The sequence below is a fragment of the Drosophila kikkawai genome, chromosome 2L, assembly GCF_030179895.1.
Source record: "Drosophila kikkawai strain 14028-0561.14 chromosome 2L, DkikHiC1v2, whole genome shotgun sequence".
Taxonomy (NCBI): Eukaryota; Metazoa; Arthropoda; class Insecta; order Diptera; family Drosophilidae; genus Drosophila; species Drosophila kikkawai.
Genome location: NC_091728.1, coordinates 9176004 through 9196756, shown reverse-complemented (window position 1 = coordinate 9196756; position 20753 = coordinate 9176004). Strand labels below are relative to the sequence as shown.

At 36.6% G+C, this 20753-nt stretch overlaps 1 protein-coding gene across 5 annotated transcripts in view; it reads right to left on the bottom strand.

The window, feature by feature from the left end:
• Nucleotides 1-14794: 14794 nt before the first annotated feature.
• Nucleotides 14795-20753, bottom strand: part of CadN2 (Cadherin-N2) — a 75099-nt gene continuing 69140 nt past the window's right edge. For all 5 annotated transcript variants that reach the window (XM_070283426.1, XM_070283428.1, XM_017166948.3 and 2 more), the window contains 3 exons: nucleotides 16827-17048; nucleotides 16589-16762; nucleotides 14795-16377 (listed from right to left, as the gene is read on the bottom strand). In XM_070283426.1, coding sequence (XP_070139527.1) covers nucleotides 16046-16377; nucleotides 16589-16762; nucleotides 16827-17048 — 728 coding nt within the window. In that variant the 3' untranslated portion in view covers nucleotides 14795-16045. The remainder of the gene's footprint in view (nucleotides 16378-16588; nucleotides 16763-16826; nucleotides 17049-20753) is intronic.

Here is a 20753-nt window from a genome sequence, read left to right as displayed (position 1 = left end):
CAAATTTTTAAAATTATTATGAGTACTTTTATTTATGAAAGCAAAGTCATAGTGGTATTATCTTCCTTAGCAATTTTTATGGGCAACTCATTTTGTAATAACTAGTTCCATTTTCCATTTAATGTATGCTGTTCCACGAAAAGAGTATCAAACATTTTGCATAACTTCTCCAGACGCTTTTCATTTTCCTCAGACTCTGATTTTTTTTTAGTTTAGCTGTCGCACCGCCTCCAAAGAACATTAAACGTGCATGTAAGGCAATAACTACTATTACGAGTAAGTCAGCGTCTAAGACTGCGACTAGTGGCTTCAGGTTTTTGCTTTGGCCTTTGTCTAGTTCAGCTCTTTTTTGTCTGCAGCTTCCTGCAAGTTTTCCCCCCTCTTGCCACGAGATCTCGCGGTGGAGCTAAGCTGGAGATGAGGCTGAACTGAGGCTATAGAGCTGGAACTGCCGCTAACGATGTATTTATGCCAAGCGACAAACTGTGGGAACAAATAAAAATTTAGCAAAATGCCAGACACCGAGAGATACAGAGACACGGAGAAAGAGTGAGAGAAAAACGGGAAGGCAGAGCACAGAGAACCATCCGATTGTGGGTCGTTACACTCGGAATTAAAGTCTCCTTTTGAAGTCTGTCAAAGGCAATGAGCTTCTCCACAGAAAACCGATCTAATTTATTTGAAAAATATTTAGATTACTTTTAATACATTTTTGGAAAAGCTAAAGCTATAGTGTTCCTTGAAAGTTAGTACTTCTCTTTTTAATTTAATTTTTTTGTAGTCTTAACTTAATTTTAAAATCAATCTTCAAATTTGTGGGTGAGCTAGGAACTTTCCCCTAAATTTAAAATTGATAAAAATATCTAAAGATTCCTAAAAAATATAAATAGTTCTAAATCATTAACCTAATATTTTTCTAAGTGTAAAGTTGAACTGCAACTTTGGAAAAGAATTTTGTGCTGTCATTAATGTCAAAAATATCAAACTGACAATATTGTAAAACTATCGATAATACAAAATTTTAAGTCGTCTTGTCGGGCCCTTCTAGATCCCATTTTTCCTAGTTTTCTTTCATTTTTTATATCTATTTGCTTGACATTTGGATTGCATTCGATTCTGTCTGGGACCAAAAACTTTTCAATGCAACTGCTTCTTAGCGAAAAACATTTATCGAACGCAAATTTCTCACTGTCATTTGTTTGGTTCGGGTTCCATTTGCTATGGAGAAAAAAAAAATTAAATAAAATACAGCGCACAAATCGCTCGTCACGTTTTTCGCGCGCATCTTCATCATCATCTTACGCTCTCTCAGGTTTTCCAGTTGCTCCAGCATTTCAAATCCAGCTTTTATTTTGTATCTTATTCCCTTTTGGTTAACATTTTTTTCTTGCATTATTTGGCTGTCGATTCCAGCGACAGTTAACCCAAAAACGAGGACAAAAGTACTCGAATGTGAACTTCCCTTGCCAACGGATTTATTATAAAAATATTCGAGCATACAAAAATTCGAAAAAAGGTGATATACAGTTCAAACCAAAAGGTAATAGAACCTGCTAATTTATGGGAAAATATTTGGTAATTTATTAAGTAATTAAGTAAATAAAAGAGCGATAACTCGATCTAAGTTTTGTAAAGAAATGCAACAAATTCTCATACATTTCGCAGTTATCTTAAATTTTAGAAAATATCTATGTATACTTACAAAATTTAATGAATTAAACCTTATTCATATAATCACAAATTCACTTAAATTTACTTATTTCAAATGTTTTAAAGACCACCTTGCTTATGATCTTTATGCCATATTCTTACCACTTTCGAACACATTTCACTGACCTCACCTATGAAAACCTGAGACTCTCTAGGACTAATAGACCAGATCAAGCCACAGAATAACCAATTCAAGCCAAATGTAAAACAACAAACACGATTTTCCGCCTTGCCAAAAGGTTACAATCCCCCCCGATTACCTTGTGAAGCATTAAACTGGCAAATGCAAACACCAAAAAACGCTTTTCATTTTACGAGTCTACCAGCTTCCTAGAGCTCCACAGGCTGTACCCCACCAACTCCTATCTCGTTGGTTTTCCACTGGGAAGCCTTTTCCTGTTTTTGCCCGGTCATAATAGTAAAAGCAAATTGCGGCAATTGCATTCATCATTAGGCGCCACTTTTTGGGTGGGCGTGGGTGCACATGGCATAGACAAAAGGTTTTGGGTGGTGTTAACCCAAAAAACGCTCCCCCGCCATAAATGATGTTTTTATGGACGAGCTCACATTCTTGCAATTTACGCCGAGAGATTCGGTGTCGAGGAGTCGAGTCGGTGATTTGTTGCAGTTATCAGCATTTTTCATTTCGAGAAAAGCCCTCGCGGTCTGTTAACAGAGACACATCATCAACAAGGAAGCATTCTCAACGGAATGGTAACTACACTGCACCAAAATGGGTATTGTTTATAAGAAAATTATCTTTTTTAACCATTTAAGGATTATTAATTTAAAAAAAGAAAGAAACATTTTAAAGATATTTACTTGAAAAATTATTGTTCAAAATAAAATTACAAAATATGAAAATAGTTGTATTTTTTGAAGTATTTAATCTTGATCTGGTCTATAAACTGAAAAATATTGGAATAAATGTTTTTATTTTTGACTTGAAAGTTTTTCTCTTATTAAGGGATGAAGGAGATGGCCAAATAATTATAAAAACTTGTTACACCATTGGTAACTATTGTTTTTTCCCCAATGATGCTCAACTTTTATCTGTGTATTTTAAGGCCCAGCCACGCCCCCAGAGTCACCTCCCCCATTGTGTGTGGGTGAGTGGGTGCCATAAGTCAGATTTATGTGTGCAAAATAGTTGCTTGGATGTTTCGCTTTCGGTTTGTCTCCATGCACTTTACCCTTCTCCAAGGGGCTGGGCGTTCGGGGCGTGCCAGAGCCTAGTTATACTTGTGTGCCGCCACCGCTGATGCTGCTGCTGCTGATGTGTAATATGATTTGTGGGCTTTGTTTAAAAGTTTTACTCCAAGGCGCTGTTTGTTATTGTTGGCCAGAGGTTGACATTCTCTCGTATGACAAAAGAAAAATGGCTAACTAAGCTTAAAGAATGCGTCAAGTACTTTGTATTTAACAGGAGTGTGGGCTGAAGTCAGATTTGATTTCACAGATAAAGCTGTCTTTTTGAGTGAAAAAGTAGATGTGTGTGAAATATTATTCGGGAACGGCATTTGCGGTTTGAAAAATATAGGAATGTGATGGGTAGGTGATCTTAACAGAGATATGAGCTTGAAAAGTATTTCAAAATGTGCTTTTAAATATAGAATAAATGCAAATAGTGCAATAATAACTTTCAGGTACATATACCCCATGCTTCCATCTGTAAATCGTCAGTTTTCACAACACAAAACCAAAAGTATCTCAAAGAGTAACCTGCAGTCATTTAACCTCAAACGATTTGTTAAAACATTAAATAAAATTACTGAAATTACATCAAAGAAGAGCCTATCGGATGAAAATCTTTCAAATTATAGTGAGACCCAAAGAGCGAGTGAAAAACATGGAGATGGAAGCCATTAAATGGAAGATATTTCGCGCCGACGCCGCAAAGAATGAGATGATGGCAAAAGCGTCGAAAATATTTCACAATAAGTGCATAAATCACAATTTGTTCGCTGGCTATATTGCAGATATCAGATAAGATGCACTTACCCGCCGGGGGAAATAATCCAATCGAAATTGCGGGCTCTCCAGGGAATCGAGAGGATGAGCACGCGGATGGGTAAAAAATAGAAACACTTTCCAATTTTTATTTATCTCTTGACTTCGGCCTGTGGCTTTTTGAGCTATTCAAATGCATTTCACTTGCGGGCGCTCAAAATAAACACTTCATTATTAGAAACACATGCAACGCATTTTTAGCAGGGGGCAAAAAAACACCAAAGGGTTGTTGTTGTTGTTTTTGTTGTTATTATTTCGGTTGATTTTTTGTTGTTATTCCTGATGATGGTGCTGCTGCTCCTGTTGGCCCCGCCTTGAGGGCGATTATTTTTAAAATATACAATATTTTTCCTTCTCTATTTTTTCACATCACTGCACTTTAGCATTTTGCTGTTGTTTTCCTTTATTTCGATTTTTGCACACGCAACGGAAATGCTATAGAAGAGATGCAAATGTACCGTTACAGCTGGCTGGGGGGAAAACTCAAGGAAGGGGATTCCGAAATGGAAAGAAAAGCGCACAGAGCTCCAAAAATAACTTTAAAGGGAGCCAAATCGGGGGAAGTTTAATGTAAGCAAAATATGTAGCACACCGAAAAAAATTATTATTTAATTAAATAATAAGCAAAAAGCTTAAAAAAACAATCGATTAAAATCTATATATATAAATTTACTTTATTTTTCTTTAAGATTTCATAAATTTTTTTTCGTGATTTCTGAATTTTGAACAAATTGTAGCATATATCATTTAAGCCAACATTTTATTTGTTTTTCCCTGTGTAGCGTAATTTAATTAATGTGCTTATTTGCTTATGTTTACTTTTCAATCCTTAAATTTTTCGGTACTTTTTTTCGTTTTTCACCTCTGTGAACGCACTTTTATTTTTATTTATACGGCATGCACTTTTCCCGCACTCCTTCGCCAAAATAAAAATAGCTTTTCTTCCGCGTTTCCCGTTTCGAAGTTGCACGTTCGCATGCTTAAGTCCAACTGAATGAACGTCGAAAACAAACCGGCGATCATCGGCGCTGCGATGCTGATCCTCAGTTGCACAGTCATGGACAAATAATTAGTACAAGTAAAAAATTACGTACATATGTATTCAATATATAGTGGTTAAAGATAAATGAATATGGGTACGAATATGATTAGTCTACTAAGTAAAAAAGCTTATTAAGACAAATAATTAACAATTTTACAGAATGTAAAAATCGCATTTTTTTATTTTTATTTTCGTAAATTTGTAAGTGATTTAAAAATTAACATTTTACTTATGTACATGAATTATATAATTAGAATGCAAGTTTTTTATGCATTTTCTAAATTAATGAATTAATAATTAATTTCATGATTTATAATAATTTCATGATGTATAATAACCACGATGACAGATTTATTATTTAATTATTTTTTAAGGATTTTTAATTTTTAATTAAGTTGTATGCTAATAATTTGCTTAGGGCTGTAATTGTGTATTGAAGATACCGAAAGATAGAGGGGGAGAGCGAGTGAATTTTTTTAGTTATTCTTGTTTTCAGATACACGTGCTACAAAATGAAGAGAGTGTAACAAGATTGAGAGCCAAAACTACAGAGAGAGGGTGAGAGAGAGGTGTTCATTTTCAGTGAATGAAAAAAGCCGGCAAATGAACATTTGACCAGTTTTGTTTATGTTTTGAATGAACAACCGGCTTTTAGGACGGATTTGTAAACAATGAAAAAGTGATAAGTTAAAACTGATAAGATATTTATACCTTACAGGATAATGAAATTGATTGCTTATTAAAATAAATATTAATAATAATTACAATAACAAAATTATAATTAAATTATGAAACTTACCGTTCGATTGTAAGCTACATGTTTTTAATAAAAATTAACTTTGTTTTTTTATATTATATGATTAAATATTTATTTTCGAAATATTGATAACCTGTCTGCACCGTTATGATCCCACAAATCAAACTGATATTTGCCCATATGTTTGTTCTCACGCTGAACTCAGGCCGGACTCGACACCGTTATTCTTATCGTAAGCAACCTTGAAACATTTGCGGGAATATGCGGTCAGCTGTTTGTCATTAGCCCCATGATGAGGCGAAAATGGCGTCATTAAAAAACGCTTGGGTAAAAAGTCAACCCACCGAAATGTGCAAGTGACGATGACAGAACGAGAGAGAGAGAGATAATGTGTGGAAACAGGAGACACCAGATCGGCAAGTGCACTAAAATGCGCTAATGGGGGAAAAATGAAAGAAGTGGAAAAAAGTGACCCACAGACAACGAATGTCACGGATCGAGGAACCAGTTCCCGAGCTGAAAATGTGTGACAATTATGAAAGGCGATCGACGGCGAGATATTGATGATGGCGGGGCATAACAAAAGCGGGATATATAGCCATATATATAGAGAGGCGACGAGACAAAGCCACCGACAGACACAGACAGAAAGCTCTTAGATAATCATCTCTTTGAAAGCGCTGACAAAACAAGCGCAAAAATGGTAAAAATGGTAAAAAATAAAAAGCCGCTCAGGGGAGGGAAATGAAAACAAATAAATAAGAATTCTTTTCAAGCGTAACGGAAGTCGTTGAGAGCTAAATGGTCAGCGGGCCAGTGAGCAATGATTAAGAACGGACTAACAAGCTGCCACCGGATGCTTAAGTCGGCTAAATGGTGAGGCTTATAACTGAAATTCGGGAAGCACTTCCATCTAAACATAATATGGGATTTTCTACAAAGACCCCAATGGGTTCAATGTCTATTTTTGGAGGTATTTCATGTCGCTTTTCGGAAGTTTTAAGATTTTATTAACCTGATGAGAGGTTGGTAAGTTTATCGCTTTAAATAAATTATTTTGTAGAGGCTTTCAAATAAAAATGAACTTATGAAAGCCAGACTTGTGGGGAAAAGATTAGTTTAAATATAATATTTAAGGATAAGTCATTAAATTTCCGCCTTTGTATTGTATTACAAGTTGAGAGTTGCCACCATAAAATCAAGTTAAAGTTGCTGAATTTTTGTTATCAAAATTAAAATTCTCCGGAATATAATTTAAATATTTTATCATGGGTTGTGATATAAACACACCTAAAATAATAAATAACTAGGCTGCTGTTATTTATTATTTTAGGTGTGTTTAATCAATGTTTTAAAAGTTCGTATACCAAAGTCCCGTTCTGGCTTAGTTTATCATTTCTACTAATTTTCTATTAATATTAAACATATACGAAATCCGCGCCACCATCCTAATAATTAGACATATTTATGTGTTCATAAATATCTCAGATATGATTCCCATTTTCTCAAATTCTATAGCTCCGTTCCAGTATATACAAATGGAATTCGTTCAATCCAGTTTTGCCTTTGGTCGAAATCAGGGCCTTCGGCAGCTTTTAATTAAAATGCGATAAAAGTGAGAAAATTCGTTGCGGTTTGTCTAAATGGGCACCACCGGCACCCAACGAAAAAATAAAGGCAATCAAAAGTCCAAAGAAAGAAACTTCGATTCGGATTCAGATTAACTATGTATGTGGTGTGGTGGATAGGGAAAAATCAACGATTTCTTATCCCGCTTTCGGGGCGCACTTATTTATGTAAATCTTGTCGTCGTCGTCGTCATCATCGAAAAATCGTCGTCCCAGTGAGCAAACAACTAAAATGCATTTGTGGAATCGTAGTCCGCCCAAAAAGAAAAAAATATAAAATAAAACCATTCGAAGCCAATCCAATTCGGATCCCAGCCAAGCCAATTCAGTCCAATCCGATTCCGATTCCGATGGCCACTCGAGACGCTAAAGGCGAAGCCTATTGAATAATTTTCGATTTTCGTTACAAATACTATTTGAATACACTCTATCCTCAGCCGCCCTACCCTGCCTCCTGGCTTCCACTTCCATTCATGGCTTAATCACTTGGTTACTTGATTTTCCACTTTATGACGGATTATGTGTAAATGTTTGCCAAAGTCTCAAAAAGGCAGCGAAAAGGTATTAAATTACTTTGAGCATTTTAAGCGGAATTTGGCTGTGAGAAATGGTCAGCTAAAAATATTAGGCTCAGTACAAATCCATTAATCATTGTGGGATTTGCTTATTATGAGCTTTAAAATTGAGATTTGTATGGAAATTAACATGTATAAGTGAAAAGTACTTATATTATATATAAAAATTCTCCTAAATTCAGAAGCATTTTAGCTTGGTGAAACTTTAATCTGTCCTTAAATTCTTCTCCTTACTTGGCTTCAATTTTTGTGTTAACCCAGTGGAATGTAATTAATTTTTTAAACGCTGCACGTTTTTTATTGAAATAATCAAAATATATTGACTTTTTAAATGAGAATGAGCTTATGGCCCCGTTTAAAGACCAGTTCCAACCAGAAGGGGCAGAAAAAACCTCACAAGACCGCCAAACGCAGCACGTGATAAACGCACTTAACAGGTAACACCCATTAAGGCGAATGATGAATTAACGCTCGAAAGAGAAGAAAGACAGAGATGAAGATGGGAAAAATGTGAAAAATTCAGGGGGGAGAACACCAAACTTTTTGGAGCCAAGATGCAAGCAACACGAACAGTGGAAAATGAATTAAGAGCACCTGGAACAGAAGCAACGAAGAGCAAGAACATCAATGAAAACTAAAGCAATAAAACTTAAGCATTCAGAACTTGACTCTATAAAAATAATGATATAAATATATACTTTCTTAAATTATAAATAAAACAATTAAAAATTCAGTTAAGTTTTTTGTTAACAAGATCCCAAATCACAGCCATTCAAACCAGGTGGCAACAAAAGAAGCTGCGGCAACAAGCACAAACAGCAGCAACACGAGAGACCGCTGCCACAATGCCACGCTTTTCAAAGTGCTCCCATGCCGCTGTTTCCCATCAGTTTTGGCCACATCCTCCCCACACACACTGACCCCTCTTCTATCCGAAACCCAAACCGTACCGAAATGTGTATGAGAGCCGTTTAGAATCGCGGTTGCTGGGGAGAATCGAAAGCCAACTGGGAGGAGTGGCTGTCGAGGGACAGTTAATAAACTTCTGGCAGGGCCAGGGCCCACAAACTTGGTCTAAAAGCGAGGCGAGAAAGTTGAGAAGCGCACAGAAATTAGTTGGAAAGACGTGCGTAAAGGTGTGCTGCGGACAGTTCCGCATCAAACCCACAAACCAGGGGGATCCAATGTGGCTCGATCTCGGGATTCTCGTCAGCCAGTCACTCAGTTTAGCCCACTTCAGTCTTTACACAGAGGGAAATTATAGCGAAATGTATTATAAATAATTCAAAGGAGGAATTTATAACATTTTAAAACTGGTTGTTGCTTTTGAAAAATATTTAAACTAGGTTTTGCTTCTATATATTTTTATAGAGAATTTATAGACCATATAGAAGGAAGGAAAATAATTTAAAAATTCTTTAAGAAAACTGAAAATCAATTACCCATGTCTATAGATTTTTTTTCTCTGCACCTTCTCCGTTCGTTATTCATTAAAACTGACGCATCCGCTTCCAAACAAAAAACTTTTTTGACAAAGCACACAAAAAAAATTGAAATGCTTTTGCCTGCATTTTGGCCACGAGTCCGATAAAAGTGTCAGTTCCAAAAGTTTGGCCAACCCTGAAGCATCTGGCCAACAAATACGAAAATTAAAAGGGTATTAAAAGAGGCAAAAGAGGAGTATCTAAGGGGGTAGACTTGGCAGAGCAAGCGCCTCCATTTGAGCGAGACAAATGGCTGGTATGCGAACGGAGGTCAAAAGTTTTGAAAACTAGGTGAAAAATATTAGCAAGTATCCATTTTAATTTTCATTTCAAGTTAAGTGAAAATTGGAGTCGATCAAGAAAGAGATATAAAAGTTTTAGATGAAGTAAAAATGTGTTTATGGTTTGAGACCCCAAAGGAAGTTTTAGTAGCAAGGAAAAACAATTTTGTTTAAACACAATATAAATGTTTAAAAAAAATTATGGTCATTTTTGTAGTAGTCAGGCACACAAAGAAGACTATCGTATATATGAGCTAAAAACTAAAACTTTATAAAATATCCAAATATACTTGCTAAAATTTAAAAAATATTTAAAATCCGTCGGTTTTTATATAAATTTATTTAATACCTAAAAACCCTCGTAAAACCCTTTTGGCTAAAATATAAAAATGTGCATCCACTTAAAAAGTTTTAAAGGCTCGGCCTCATCCACAACATAAACAACAAAAGCAAACGGCAACCGGCGGTCATTTGGCAAAGGTCAACGACAAGCTCCCTAAAGAAACCCACAGCAGAAATCGTAAAACTCAAACACTTTAATCCAGAACAGGAGAGAACCGAGCAGAGAACTCTGCGAAATGTACAACAACAGCCTCTAGTTGGCAGCTCATTATTGATTTTTTAGTCAAAACACAAAAACAACGAACAAAATAGCCAAGAACTTATTAAAATTAACTACAGTTTTTTTGCCGTCTGCTTGTTAGGGCTGTCTATATTAATAATTAACAAATTGTGCGTTGATTAAAAACATCATTAATTAAAAATGTATCGGGCCATATGCCAGCTTCCAGCCAGTTCTCCCTTTCTTCCCTCGCTGTTTGACACGAAATTAACGCGTTTTTCATTTGTCATTAAAAATGAATTTCAACACTCAACAGTTTGGAGGTTTGAGTTGCGAAGAGTTATTTCGATTTGTTTGTGAACTTGTTTCGAAGAGTTGTCGCTGGGCTTAGTTGGGACTTAAACTTGAATGTGGTTTTGACGACCGTTCAAATATTGATTATTTATTTACATGGTCCTGTTATATTATATTAAATATTAAATGCTTGTATAATATATTCTCTTATTCATTTATGAGTAGATAATTCTTGATACTACAAGGAATTGACATGGATATGTCTTTGATCGTTAAGTTTATATTGTAATAATTTTAATAATATATATTATAGAGTATAAATAACTCGTCTTTCTCTCAATAAAATTTACATAATGTTTTTTCTCAATAGTTTTTTTTTTTAATTACTTTTCCGCCTGTCAACGCTGGGCGACAATTTAGTAATTTAAATTGATTTATTTAACTAGAAATAAATAAACCTCGCGGGCCTGTCAGACTTCTTCTTTTGCTTCATTATTTTTTTCATTCTTCAGTCGGCAAAACTCTCTTCTGGGCCACGCTAATTAAATTTAATTTGCCATTGATTAAACGTATTTATTTCGATGTTTTCGGGTTTTCAGGTAGTTTTGACAGCCCTGCCTGGCATCTCTTTCCGTCTCCTACCTGACACGTTGAATTATTAATTGTATGATTGATTGTTCTGCGCGACGTGTGGTCCATGTCCCGCGCACCCCTCGAAATTCCGGCTCGTGTTTTTTTTTTTCGCATTAGCAGCAAGTGGCTTGGAGAGCAGCTCCTCCGCGGGGAGCTAACTACTCGATGAGGAGCTTTTTTATTATTTTCTGTGTGTCGGCCCATTTGGGCGTGAGAATCGCTTTTTTCTGGCCTTCTTCTCGGCTCTTTTCTCGCTTACTTAACAATTGTTTTCTTTGATAAAGAAGGGGCTTGATTAGCGTCGGCTGCCGCCGCGTCAATATTAATGTAATTTGTCAGGTTTGAAAAAATCTTAAAAATTCCTACCAATAATAAATATATTCAGTGATTGACAGTAATTTTGGAAAAGCTGAATATTCTTTGTAGTAGGTTTTTTTAAATATTGAAAAATTCATGAGTAGTTGGGAACCAAAAATGTCTGCTTAATATAAGTTGAGATTTTATGTTTTGAAGCCTTTGAAAATTCTAAGGGAAAAGTATCTGGTATTTTGGACAGTGTATTTGCAACTCTATATATTTAAAGTCGAAACCTAGATGGCGCTTTTTTCTCCTTTCATAAGATTGCTGCTACAAAACGAATAATGTTTAGCAGTTTCAAGAGTTCGTTGCTGTACAAGATGTAAAATATTCGTATGCCCTTTCAAAAGGTGGATGATATTAATATACAAGTTGTATTTGAGCGCCGTAAAAAATCTACAAGCTCAAAATGTGGTGAAAATATAGTAGGTGTAGAAAATGTATTTAATATAAATATTAACTGTCAATATTTTTTACAAGATGCAGGCGAATATTTCCAATAAATTAATTAATTTTAAATTTTACAGAAACTTTAAAGTTTTGTTTTTATTTTATTTTGTTACCCGTTCTGTACGTTTAAAAGTTATTCAATTTCAATTTAAAAAATATTCCATTTAAGATCATTTCCTCCTTTTAAGATTATCGAAAACCTATTTAATATTCTATAGTCACAGAATACAGGAATTAATTATTTATTTTCTGTATTTTCCTTTGTTTTCATTATAAAGATTCATTCTGAATCCTTCCAGGAAGCGACAGCCCTTTGATTTGCCTTTTTGCAGCAATTATTTCGAAATGAAATTGAGCTTAATGTTGAATGGTCTCATTTATTCTGATTTTAATTTTGCGCATTTTTCGTTCCCATTGGTCCAAGTATTTCACGTATTTACACTAAGGTCGACTGGCCCTGGTCTCCCAAAAATCAATTAAAAATAATAACAACATCCAGGCTAATGTTTGCTGGCTATTTTCGTTAAGTAATGGTCAGCGAATGGAAATGGAAAATTCCTGACCAAAAATTCCTGGCCAGGCCAAGGTAATTCACAATTATTTTTAGACGAGAATGGCCGACGAATCGGGGCAAAAATAATTAAACAAATTGCATGATTATTAATAATTTATTGGGCCCAGCGAGGAATATGCAAGTTCATGCTACAAATCGGGCGAGAATCTAGGTAATTAGCATACAATTTGGGAACTGGAACTGAACAAAATAATGCATCTGAATTTCCGCCTCGTTACATTTAACAAGGACATAAACATAAATGCCGATTAAGAATAATTTGTAATCATAATGCTTACAATCAACAAGGATTTGTATAGTCTTTGCGGCATTTTGGGTAATTTTTAAGTTAAGATTTAAGCTTACCCTTAGTTTAAATAGCACGCCAAATATCAACCTTATGTGTTTATGAACTATTGTTTTTGACTTCTATAACTGCAGGAGATATACCGTCACTTCTCCTCCAGCTTATAACTCAGTTCAATGGGTACACTAAGAATAAAGAGCTCTAAGCTTCAAAAGAGCGCATTTAAAATATATATATTTAAAAGCCCTAAAATGTATTTTCCATAAGACCAAAACAATTTTATATCTTTCGCATAGTTTAAAAATAATGTATAACAAGAAAGAAAGCTAACTTTGGCCAGCCAAAGTTTGTATACCCTTGCAGGTAACAATTAAAATATATCATAACTAAGCCAAAAATGCATTAATTTCGATTCGGAAAGCAGTTTTGTGTTAGTTTTTATTAAATTTAAAAAACTGCATACCAAATTTAAAATTTTAAGAAATCAAAATTTTTGGCCATTTTTGCTAATTTTAATGATGTAACCCCTTATCAAATTTCGCAAAAATGGCCAAAAAATCGATTTCTTCCGGACATGTCTAGAAAGATTCGCATGTTAATGCTGATCAAGAATATATATGGTTTATGGGGTCGGAAATGATTCCTTGACTTAGAAAAATATTATTTTGTATTATAAAATCGGATTTTTTATATTAAAAAACTTGTTGATTTTGTTTAAATTAAAAATATCATAACTCGGCCAAAAGAGCATTAATTTTAAATCGGAAAACTGTTCTGTGCAAGATTTTCTACAGTTAATAAATCTGCATACTTCATTTAAAAATGTTGAAAATTCAATTTTTTATCAAAATCAAAAATTTTAATGATGTAACCCCTTATAAAATTTTACAAAAATGGCAAAAAAATCGATTTCTTCCTGACATATCTAGAAAAATTCCCCTGTTGATGCTCATCAAGAATATATATACTTTATAGGGTCGGAAACGTCTCCTTCACTGCGTTGCAAACTTCTGACTGAAATTATAATACCCTGCAAGGGTATAATTATAACTTCTATGCCTGTCATTTATTTTCAGTATATCGATTATGATTTAAAATTCAACTGGTAGTATTTGTGCATTTGTGGGTGGGTGCCGGCAGGTGCTAAGGCCTAGGGCTGCCCATTCCGGACGCCTGAGAGCCTCCGTGTTAATGCAACTAATTAGCTCGTTGCCAGGAGCTGTTCCCAGTAACTGAACTAAACACTGCAGAGTGCCAATAAAGGAATCCAATTATTATTTGTGGTAATTGGGAGAGGATTTAATTACTAGCTCTAGATTTTGTGCGGCAAACTAAGTAGTTTTGGGTATTTGTTCAGAAATCCATTGCCAAAGTAATCTTAGGTGTAGAGTGATAGGAGTAATTAAAAATAAGCTTACACATAGCTTAAACAATTGATGAATATATTCTATATGCATGATATATATATTTATATAATTCTTGTTAACTTTAATGACATTTATGATTTGTACATGCTTTCTAACTTACCTTTCAAATGAATTTTTAAACAGCCTTTATATGCCATCAATTTATGCTGCACAAAAAGTAAGTTAAGTGGGATAACCAGCGGTGTTAGCTGGGATAAATTGACGTCTGGTGACCATATTTCATATCGATAGCTCAAAGCTGCTTCATTTATTATGCGCGGAAAAATGTTTTCCCGCCGCCACCAAAAAATCTACAGAAAAACCCACAACCTGAACCGAAAAATTTCAAAGGTCACTGCCTCAGAGGGATTTTTTTTTTAAGGTTATTATTTTAGATTTTTACGGCCTAGAAGGAATTGGCCCTCACTTTGGATGTGCTCCTCGCCGCCCCTGACAGCTCTTCTGGCTTGTGTAAGAGGCAATGCATGTTGCCCTGTCAAACGCTCCGTTGAACTTCGCTTCACTTTGCAGGAGGCGCTGAAAGTGGCTTCCTCTCGGCGGCGGCTTCCATTCGGACACCTTTGCCGGGACTTAACGGCGCGTTTACGGCACAAATGCCGGAATGTCTGGCCCGGAAGTGGGTGAAATGGGAGCGGCTCCAAGGATCATTAGGCAGTGTCAACAAGCGGATTGCCGGATTGGCAGCCATCCAGAAATGGTTACAAAAAAGAGGAACAGACACACGCATGGAAGTTACACTTTATTGAATCGTATTTTTATTTATATTTTTTTTTTTTTTGTTGGGCTTTATTGATTTTTAGAAAATTATGCTTAGACGCTAACTACTAACAAGTTGTCCATTAACTAACGTAAATGTAATTAACCATTTTCTTGTGTATGACTCATAATTTAATGCATATTACAATGTTTTTATTATATTCTCGTTTTCTGTACTGGTTGTGTAGTTTCTAGTAAATGCGGAAATTTGAAATTGGTTTGATCAACACTCGTATTTTGTTTCCGGTCTCTGTTGTCAGTAATTAAATGTAGGTTTAATTGTAGTTAATTAGTCTATTAGTTGGTTTCCACGTGAGTTTTTGTTTTCGCTGCAGTAGCCTTTAATTTAATGATAGAATTACAGAGTATTTAATATGTACACAATTATGTTACAGTTTTTTTCCCTCGCTTAATTTCACCAAAGTTAGTTATGATTTTTCTCCTATTAAATTTTCTACGCTCTGCTCTGCTCTGCAAACTTTTGTGGCTGCGGGTTTGGTGGCAGATTTCAGCCTCGGTTTCCAGGTTTTTTCCTGGTGCCACCTGGTCGGTGGAATCGGACACGTTTCCCCCTCTTCGGTGGCTCACAAAAGTTGCAACGTTCAACATTTTCTGGGGGAAATTGGGGAAAATTTGAGAATAGTTTCGCTCAACTTACGTGCTACACCGTATTTATACAGGGTCTTTAACTAATTTATAGCAAGTTTTATAAACTCTTTTTCCAATGTATAGTATCCTTAATTTAAACATGTATATTATTAGGGAATTATTCATTGATTTATCCGTTGGTTCAGTTGGAAGTCATGGAGAAAATGCAGTTGAAGGTGAGAAAAGAGAAAGATTTTAGAGAAAGGTTGGAAAGTAAGTTTCTCCCAAAGTCTAAGATCATTTACGAACGAAATTTCTTTAGAACTTGCTTAAGTTTTGATAAAGGAATTTTGAGAAGACGTCTCGGAAAGAAAAGATTTAGAAAAGTATCTTTATTATGTTCAAGAACTCTTATCTAAGCCCCTCCTCTATATCTTATGTGTGTGAGAAAACATCTAAAATCTTATGTTAGCCTTAAATTCCACTGTTAGCCACATGTACATAAAATTAACCATAACCAGACACACGAATACACAAAACACCTGTTTTCGGGTTGGAAAACTCCTCCTTCCTTTTCCCCATTGTGCTTACAGCTGAAACATCATTTTAACTACAACTTAACTATTTATTTTTATAATACAACTTTGTCGGCATCGGGCTGGGACATTAACCCACTGACACCGGCACTGATGCTGCCACTGCCACCTCCAGGACCTGCCCCACTGCCGGTTGCAACAGCCACTGCCAGGGACGATGACGTTGCTCTTACTGCTCCATCTGCTCCACCTCCACCGTGACCTCCTCCTCCCGTTGGCGATAATGATGACGCTCCGGGTCCTCCGCCTCCATCCGATGGAAGCTGCTTGGCTTTCGCCTTATCGTGCACGTACATGGCGGCCAGAGCATTGAAACGTGGACCCCAGTTCTGCAGATAGTTAAAGTCTTGATTCTCATCATCAGTGCCTGGAATTGGACAAGTGGGAGTGGTGTGGCGAGTTAGGGAATTTGCTCAAAAAAGATATTGTAACAGAGATGTCAGAACACTTAAATAATACAGCCGAGTAAAATATTAGATACTTTTTTATGTAAATCTAATTCATTTAAACTAAAAATTGTTAAATTTAAAGTAGTAAATTCTTAAATATTTAAATAAATAAAGCCCATTGTGTCTTACCAGAGGCTAGCGAGCTCAGCGACTCGGCAATACTGCCGCTGCCCTCGAAGGTGAAATTGCGCAGGTCGTCGAAGGGCGGCGCATTGGGATCCTTGTCGATGCGCTGCTTACGCTCCTCCATCAGATAGGCCACGTTGAGCTCCTGGCCAGGTGGCAGCAGCGTCATTACGGGATCTGAGGGCAAACAGTCGACCAATTACTTGGCCAGTTCCCAGGCACTTCAGTGCTATTTACTCACAGATTATGGGCATCTTGCAGGCGGCGATGTCCGGCGGTCCTCCCTGGGCGCTGATTGGTATTTGCAGTGGCGTGATGTCAAAGGCCGTCATGTCGTCCTCGCCGCCGCCCTCGTCCTCGTAGCTGATGACCGTTTCGCGGACATCCTTTTCGGGGCCGGAGCGCTTCTTTTTCTTGGTCGTCTTGCGTTTGCGGCTGTATAGCACGAAGATCAGGGCGAGAACTGTAACGGAATTGTATTCAATATTAGCACAAACTGAATTTCAACTCTCATGACTACATTTCCCCATCAACTATTTATTTTTATATCTTTCTAGCTAAATTGCTCTAGCTTTTGTAGGACATTCTTTCTTTAAATTCTCGCCGTAATTGTTTAAATTTTTTGTTGTCCCTTTTTCCATAAAATCTTCTTTTTCCCTATCCAAGTACGGAATGTTTATTTTCCAACAAAAAACACAGGAAATTGTGAAATTGAAGCGGGGCCAGAAAGTCTGTTCGTTGTCTGTTTACTGTCAGAGCCATAACAACAACTTCATTTAAATTTAATGAAGGTAATTAAATGTAGAAAAAACCGTTGTGCTGCTTTCCTTTTCCGTTTCTCTTGCTCTGCAGAGGCGAGACAAACTGATACTACATACCTTACGAGGGGGGAGAATAAGTACTCTAAAAAATATTCAACACTTCAGGAATTAAAGTTAAGTAAACTAAGTAAGTAAGTAATTACCTCTTAATAAATTCTAGGTTACATTTTTGTAACAAAAATCAATAAGCTTAAGGTCCTAGAATGACTGCCAACATTAAGGAAAAAAACATTTTCAGGGCCGCTTCAAGTTACCAACAATTAAATGGAATCAACTGGCGAGTGAAGAAATGTTTGAGGATTCTTTATAAATGAACTTTGCTGGTGGCTCTGTGAAAGTCAGCTGGCAGTTATTGCAACTAATGAATCCGCTTAGCCCAGCAGAAATGCTGGGGCATTAAAAACCAAAAAAAGCGGGAAATAAATCCCGAGAAAACATCCTTGGCTTGTCATTTTGGAGAAGCTGAGACAGAGTTTTAATTATTTTTACTTAGCTGTTTGCTTAACCTCCTCGCAAAGCCAGAGCCAAGTTAATATTGCTGTCAACTGAAGCGCAAATGATAAAATGCAAGTCTACGAGAGAGTTTCCCAGTATTTTTTCTCGCTCTGCTGCTGTCTCTGGGAAAAGGGGCCTGACTGACTGCTGGCTTACACGACAAACAGAAGCACAGAGATGTTGGGAGTTTTCCGAAAATATGTTGCAGTGGTTGAGGGGAGGAAAACTTATTAATAACTTTATGCTACTTAAGAAAACTAAAGTAAAGGGGCAAACGCACACAAGGACATGACAAGTTTTCATGGCACGAAGACTCGCCGGGCCTCGAAATGTGCATTTGGAATGTGAATGTTTTTGGTCGACTTGTAATCCGCTTAGTTGGCAAATGACTGTCAATGTGGGCAACTCGGACCACTATCCTCGCATCCTGCTACGCCTGTGACTGCAGAACTGGAAACTTTAATGCAACAATTACAGCATAAAGTTGCAAAAGCAGCAGGACACAAAACCCAGTCTCAAACCCGAAACCCGAAACCCGAAACCAGAATTGAACCGAAAATAGTTCATTGCCAGTTCTTGGCCATGGCTTGGAGTGCATTAAATTTGTCTCTAGCCGCAGAAAGGAGCGAGAAACTTTCTAAATTATCTTGCCGCACAAGTTTTGCTATTAATGTGCCTTCCCTCAGCCAACAGAACAGAACAGAAATCTTCGATAACTCGTCCTAAAAGCGAAGCAGACCAAATCTGTTGGGAAACTTTCACGAATCGAAGAAGAAAATCTCTCATAAAGTTTGGTTCTAACTCGAGTGTTTCCGCAAAGGTAAAATAAAGAAAGCTGAAGTAATTAAAAAAAACTGTCATGACAAACAATTATATTTCTATGTTTATTTACAAGGGAGTGTTTAAGAAGATTAAGGAATAAATAAAAAAAACATGAATCAAAAACACTTGCAAATTGCATACAATTTACTAGATAATAAACTAAATAACAATTGGCTTTTAATTTAATAAAACCTTTTCAAAATTCGATAATTCCCCAAAACAAATGAATTGTTAAGCCTATTTTATTGGCAAATATAAAAACATACAAAAGCAATACATTTAATTAAGTAAATTATCGTTTCCGAGCATAAAATAATAGTTTTTTCTATATATAGAGCATACAGAAATTAAATTGCTTTCGCACGCAAACGCTTAAAACGTGCTAAATAAATAATTTCGTTCACAGAAAAGTTATAAAAACTATTTCTATTTCGATACGTGCTCGAAAGTCCAGCGCTGCCCAAAAGCCCAGGATTCAATTATTGGCCTAGCCAAAACGGTTAGTTAGTTTGTTAAATTTGCACTATAAAAAAGATGTTCTCAAATCTGATTTTAAAGTCCGAAGCCAGGGATAAACTGCACAATATTTTGCTAAGCAGGCCATGGCCAAGCTGTTCATTCATCAGCCTTTAATCAACATTACCTCCGCCGACCAGGAAAATAAAACAAGAAAAAGCCCGAAAACTACACAGCAGCCAGCAGCATCTACTCTCCTACTAACCTACATAAAAACTTGCAAAAACAAAGGCAAAAATATCCTGTAAGATGAACAAAAGCCGGACCAAAAGCTCTTTAACGGCCTTTGTTTGCACTTAACTATATAGCCAAGGACCCCGAGTAATATCTTGTTGCTGGCCTGAACTTGCTGACCAGGTCAGCTCATCAAGAGTAGCGAAACCGAAGGACGTACGGGGAGGCAAGGGGACTTTGTAGTTGCTCCACTTGAAACTTTATGCTAAAATACAGTTCAGCGATTCACAGATTACACAGGAGCAGCACCAGAGACAGGACATGAAAAAGCGTCGACTGTAAATAATGTTAGATAATTATTTAGTTTGTGTTTTCCACCGGCCTGCCTCCCTTGCTGTCAGAGCCACTTTGGGGTAAATCAACAGAGTACAAAAACAAGTAGGATCGCAAAGCTGATGTCACCAGACTATGAGATACCTGGTACTTGTATCAACTACTACATATGGGTGTGCTTTATTACGATTCAACATTTTAGAAAATCTTTTCTAAGAGCTAGTAAAGAAAGTAATTCTGATTGATTGTCCTTATCCTTCCCCCTGTTACATGCTTTAGTATATTTACTATATACCCCTGAAATCATTGAAACTAGCGGGTATCAAGACAGCAGTCAGTGAAGGAAATCCGTACTGAGGCTGTCAGATTTTATGTTTCGGTTCTTGAGATATTTTCACATCATAAAGAAGGACAAGCGGATGGTGGCAACGATGAAAGTACTCCTGGGCGGCCTGTCCGTTTATTTATTGCGCCTATTTTGCGGTTTAGCGGTTTTATGGCCACTTCCAGGCATTGTTTTTACACCCGCAGCCGACTGTGTAATTATCTGCCTTAGCAGCGACTAATTAGCTTAAGGTTCCGCCTGCCTTTGTTGTTGTCCCAGCTGCAGCCTTACAGCAAGGACTCATTAAAGTTGGACCCCCTTTGGCGGCCGGATAAATCAGCGTCACTTTTAAATATGGCCGAAAATAAATTGCCAACAGGCCAGGCTCGCCCAGGATTTGCACAGATAGAAATAGAGAGAGATGGAGAGAGAGAGAGAGAGACATTTAAAACAAATCTGGAACGTGGTGAAAATGTTGCGCTAATTGAAAATCCTTTCAAATCCCAGACGAGCCGGCGAAACGAAAATAGATTGTCGCGCATTGCGTGCGAGGAAACGCATTTGCATGGATTGCAAGGGAGCGGGGGATCCGGGCCGGAAAAATAACCAAATGGCCAAAAGCCACTTAACACTTGTTCGGAAAATCCATTAAGTGCCCAGAATTTCGCTGAAATTGTATTCC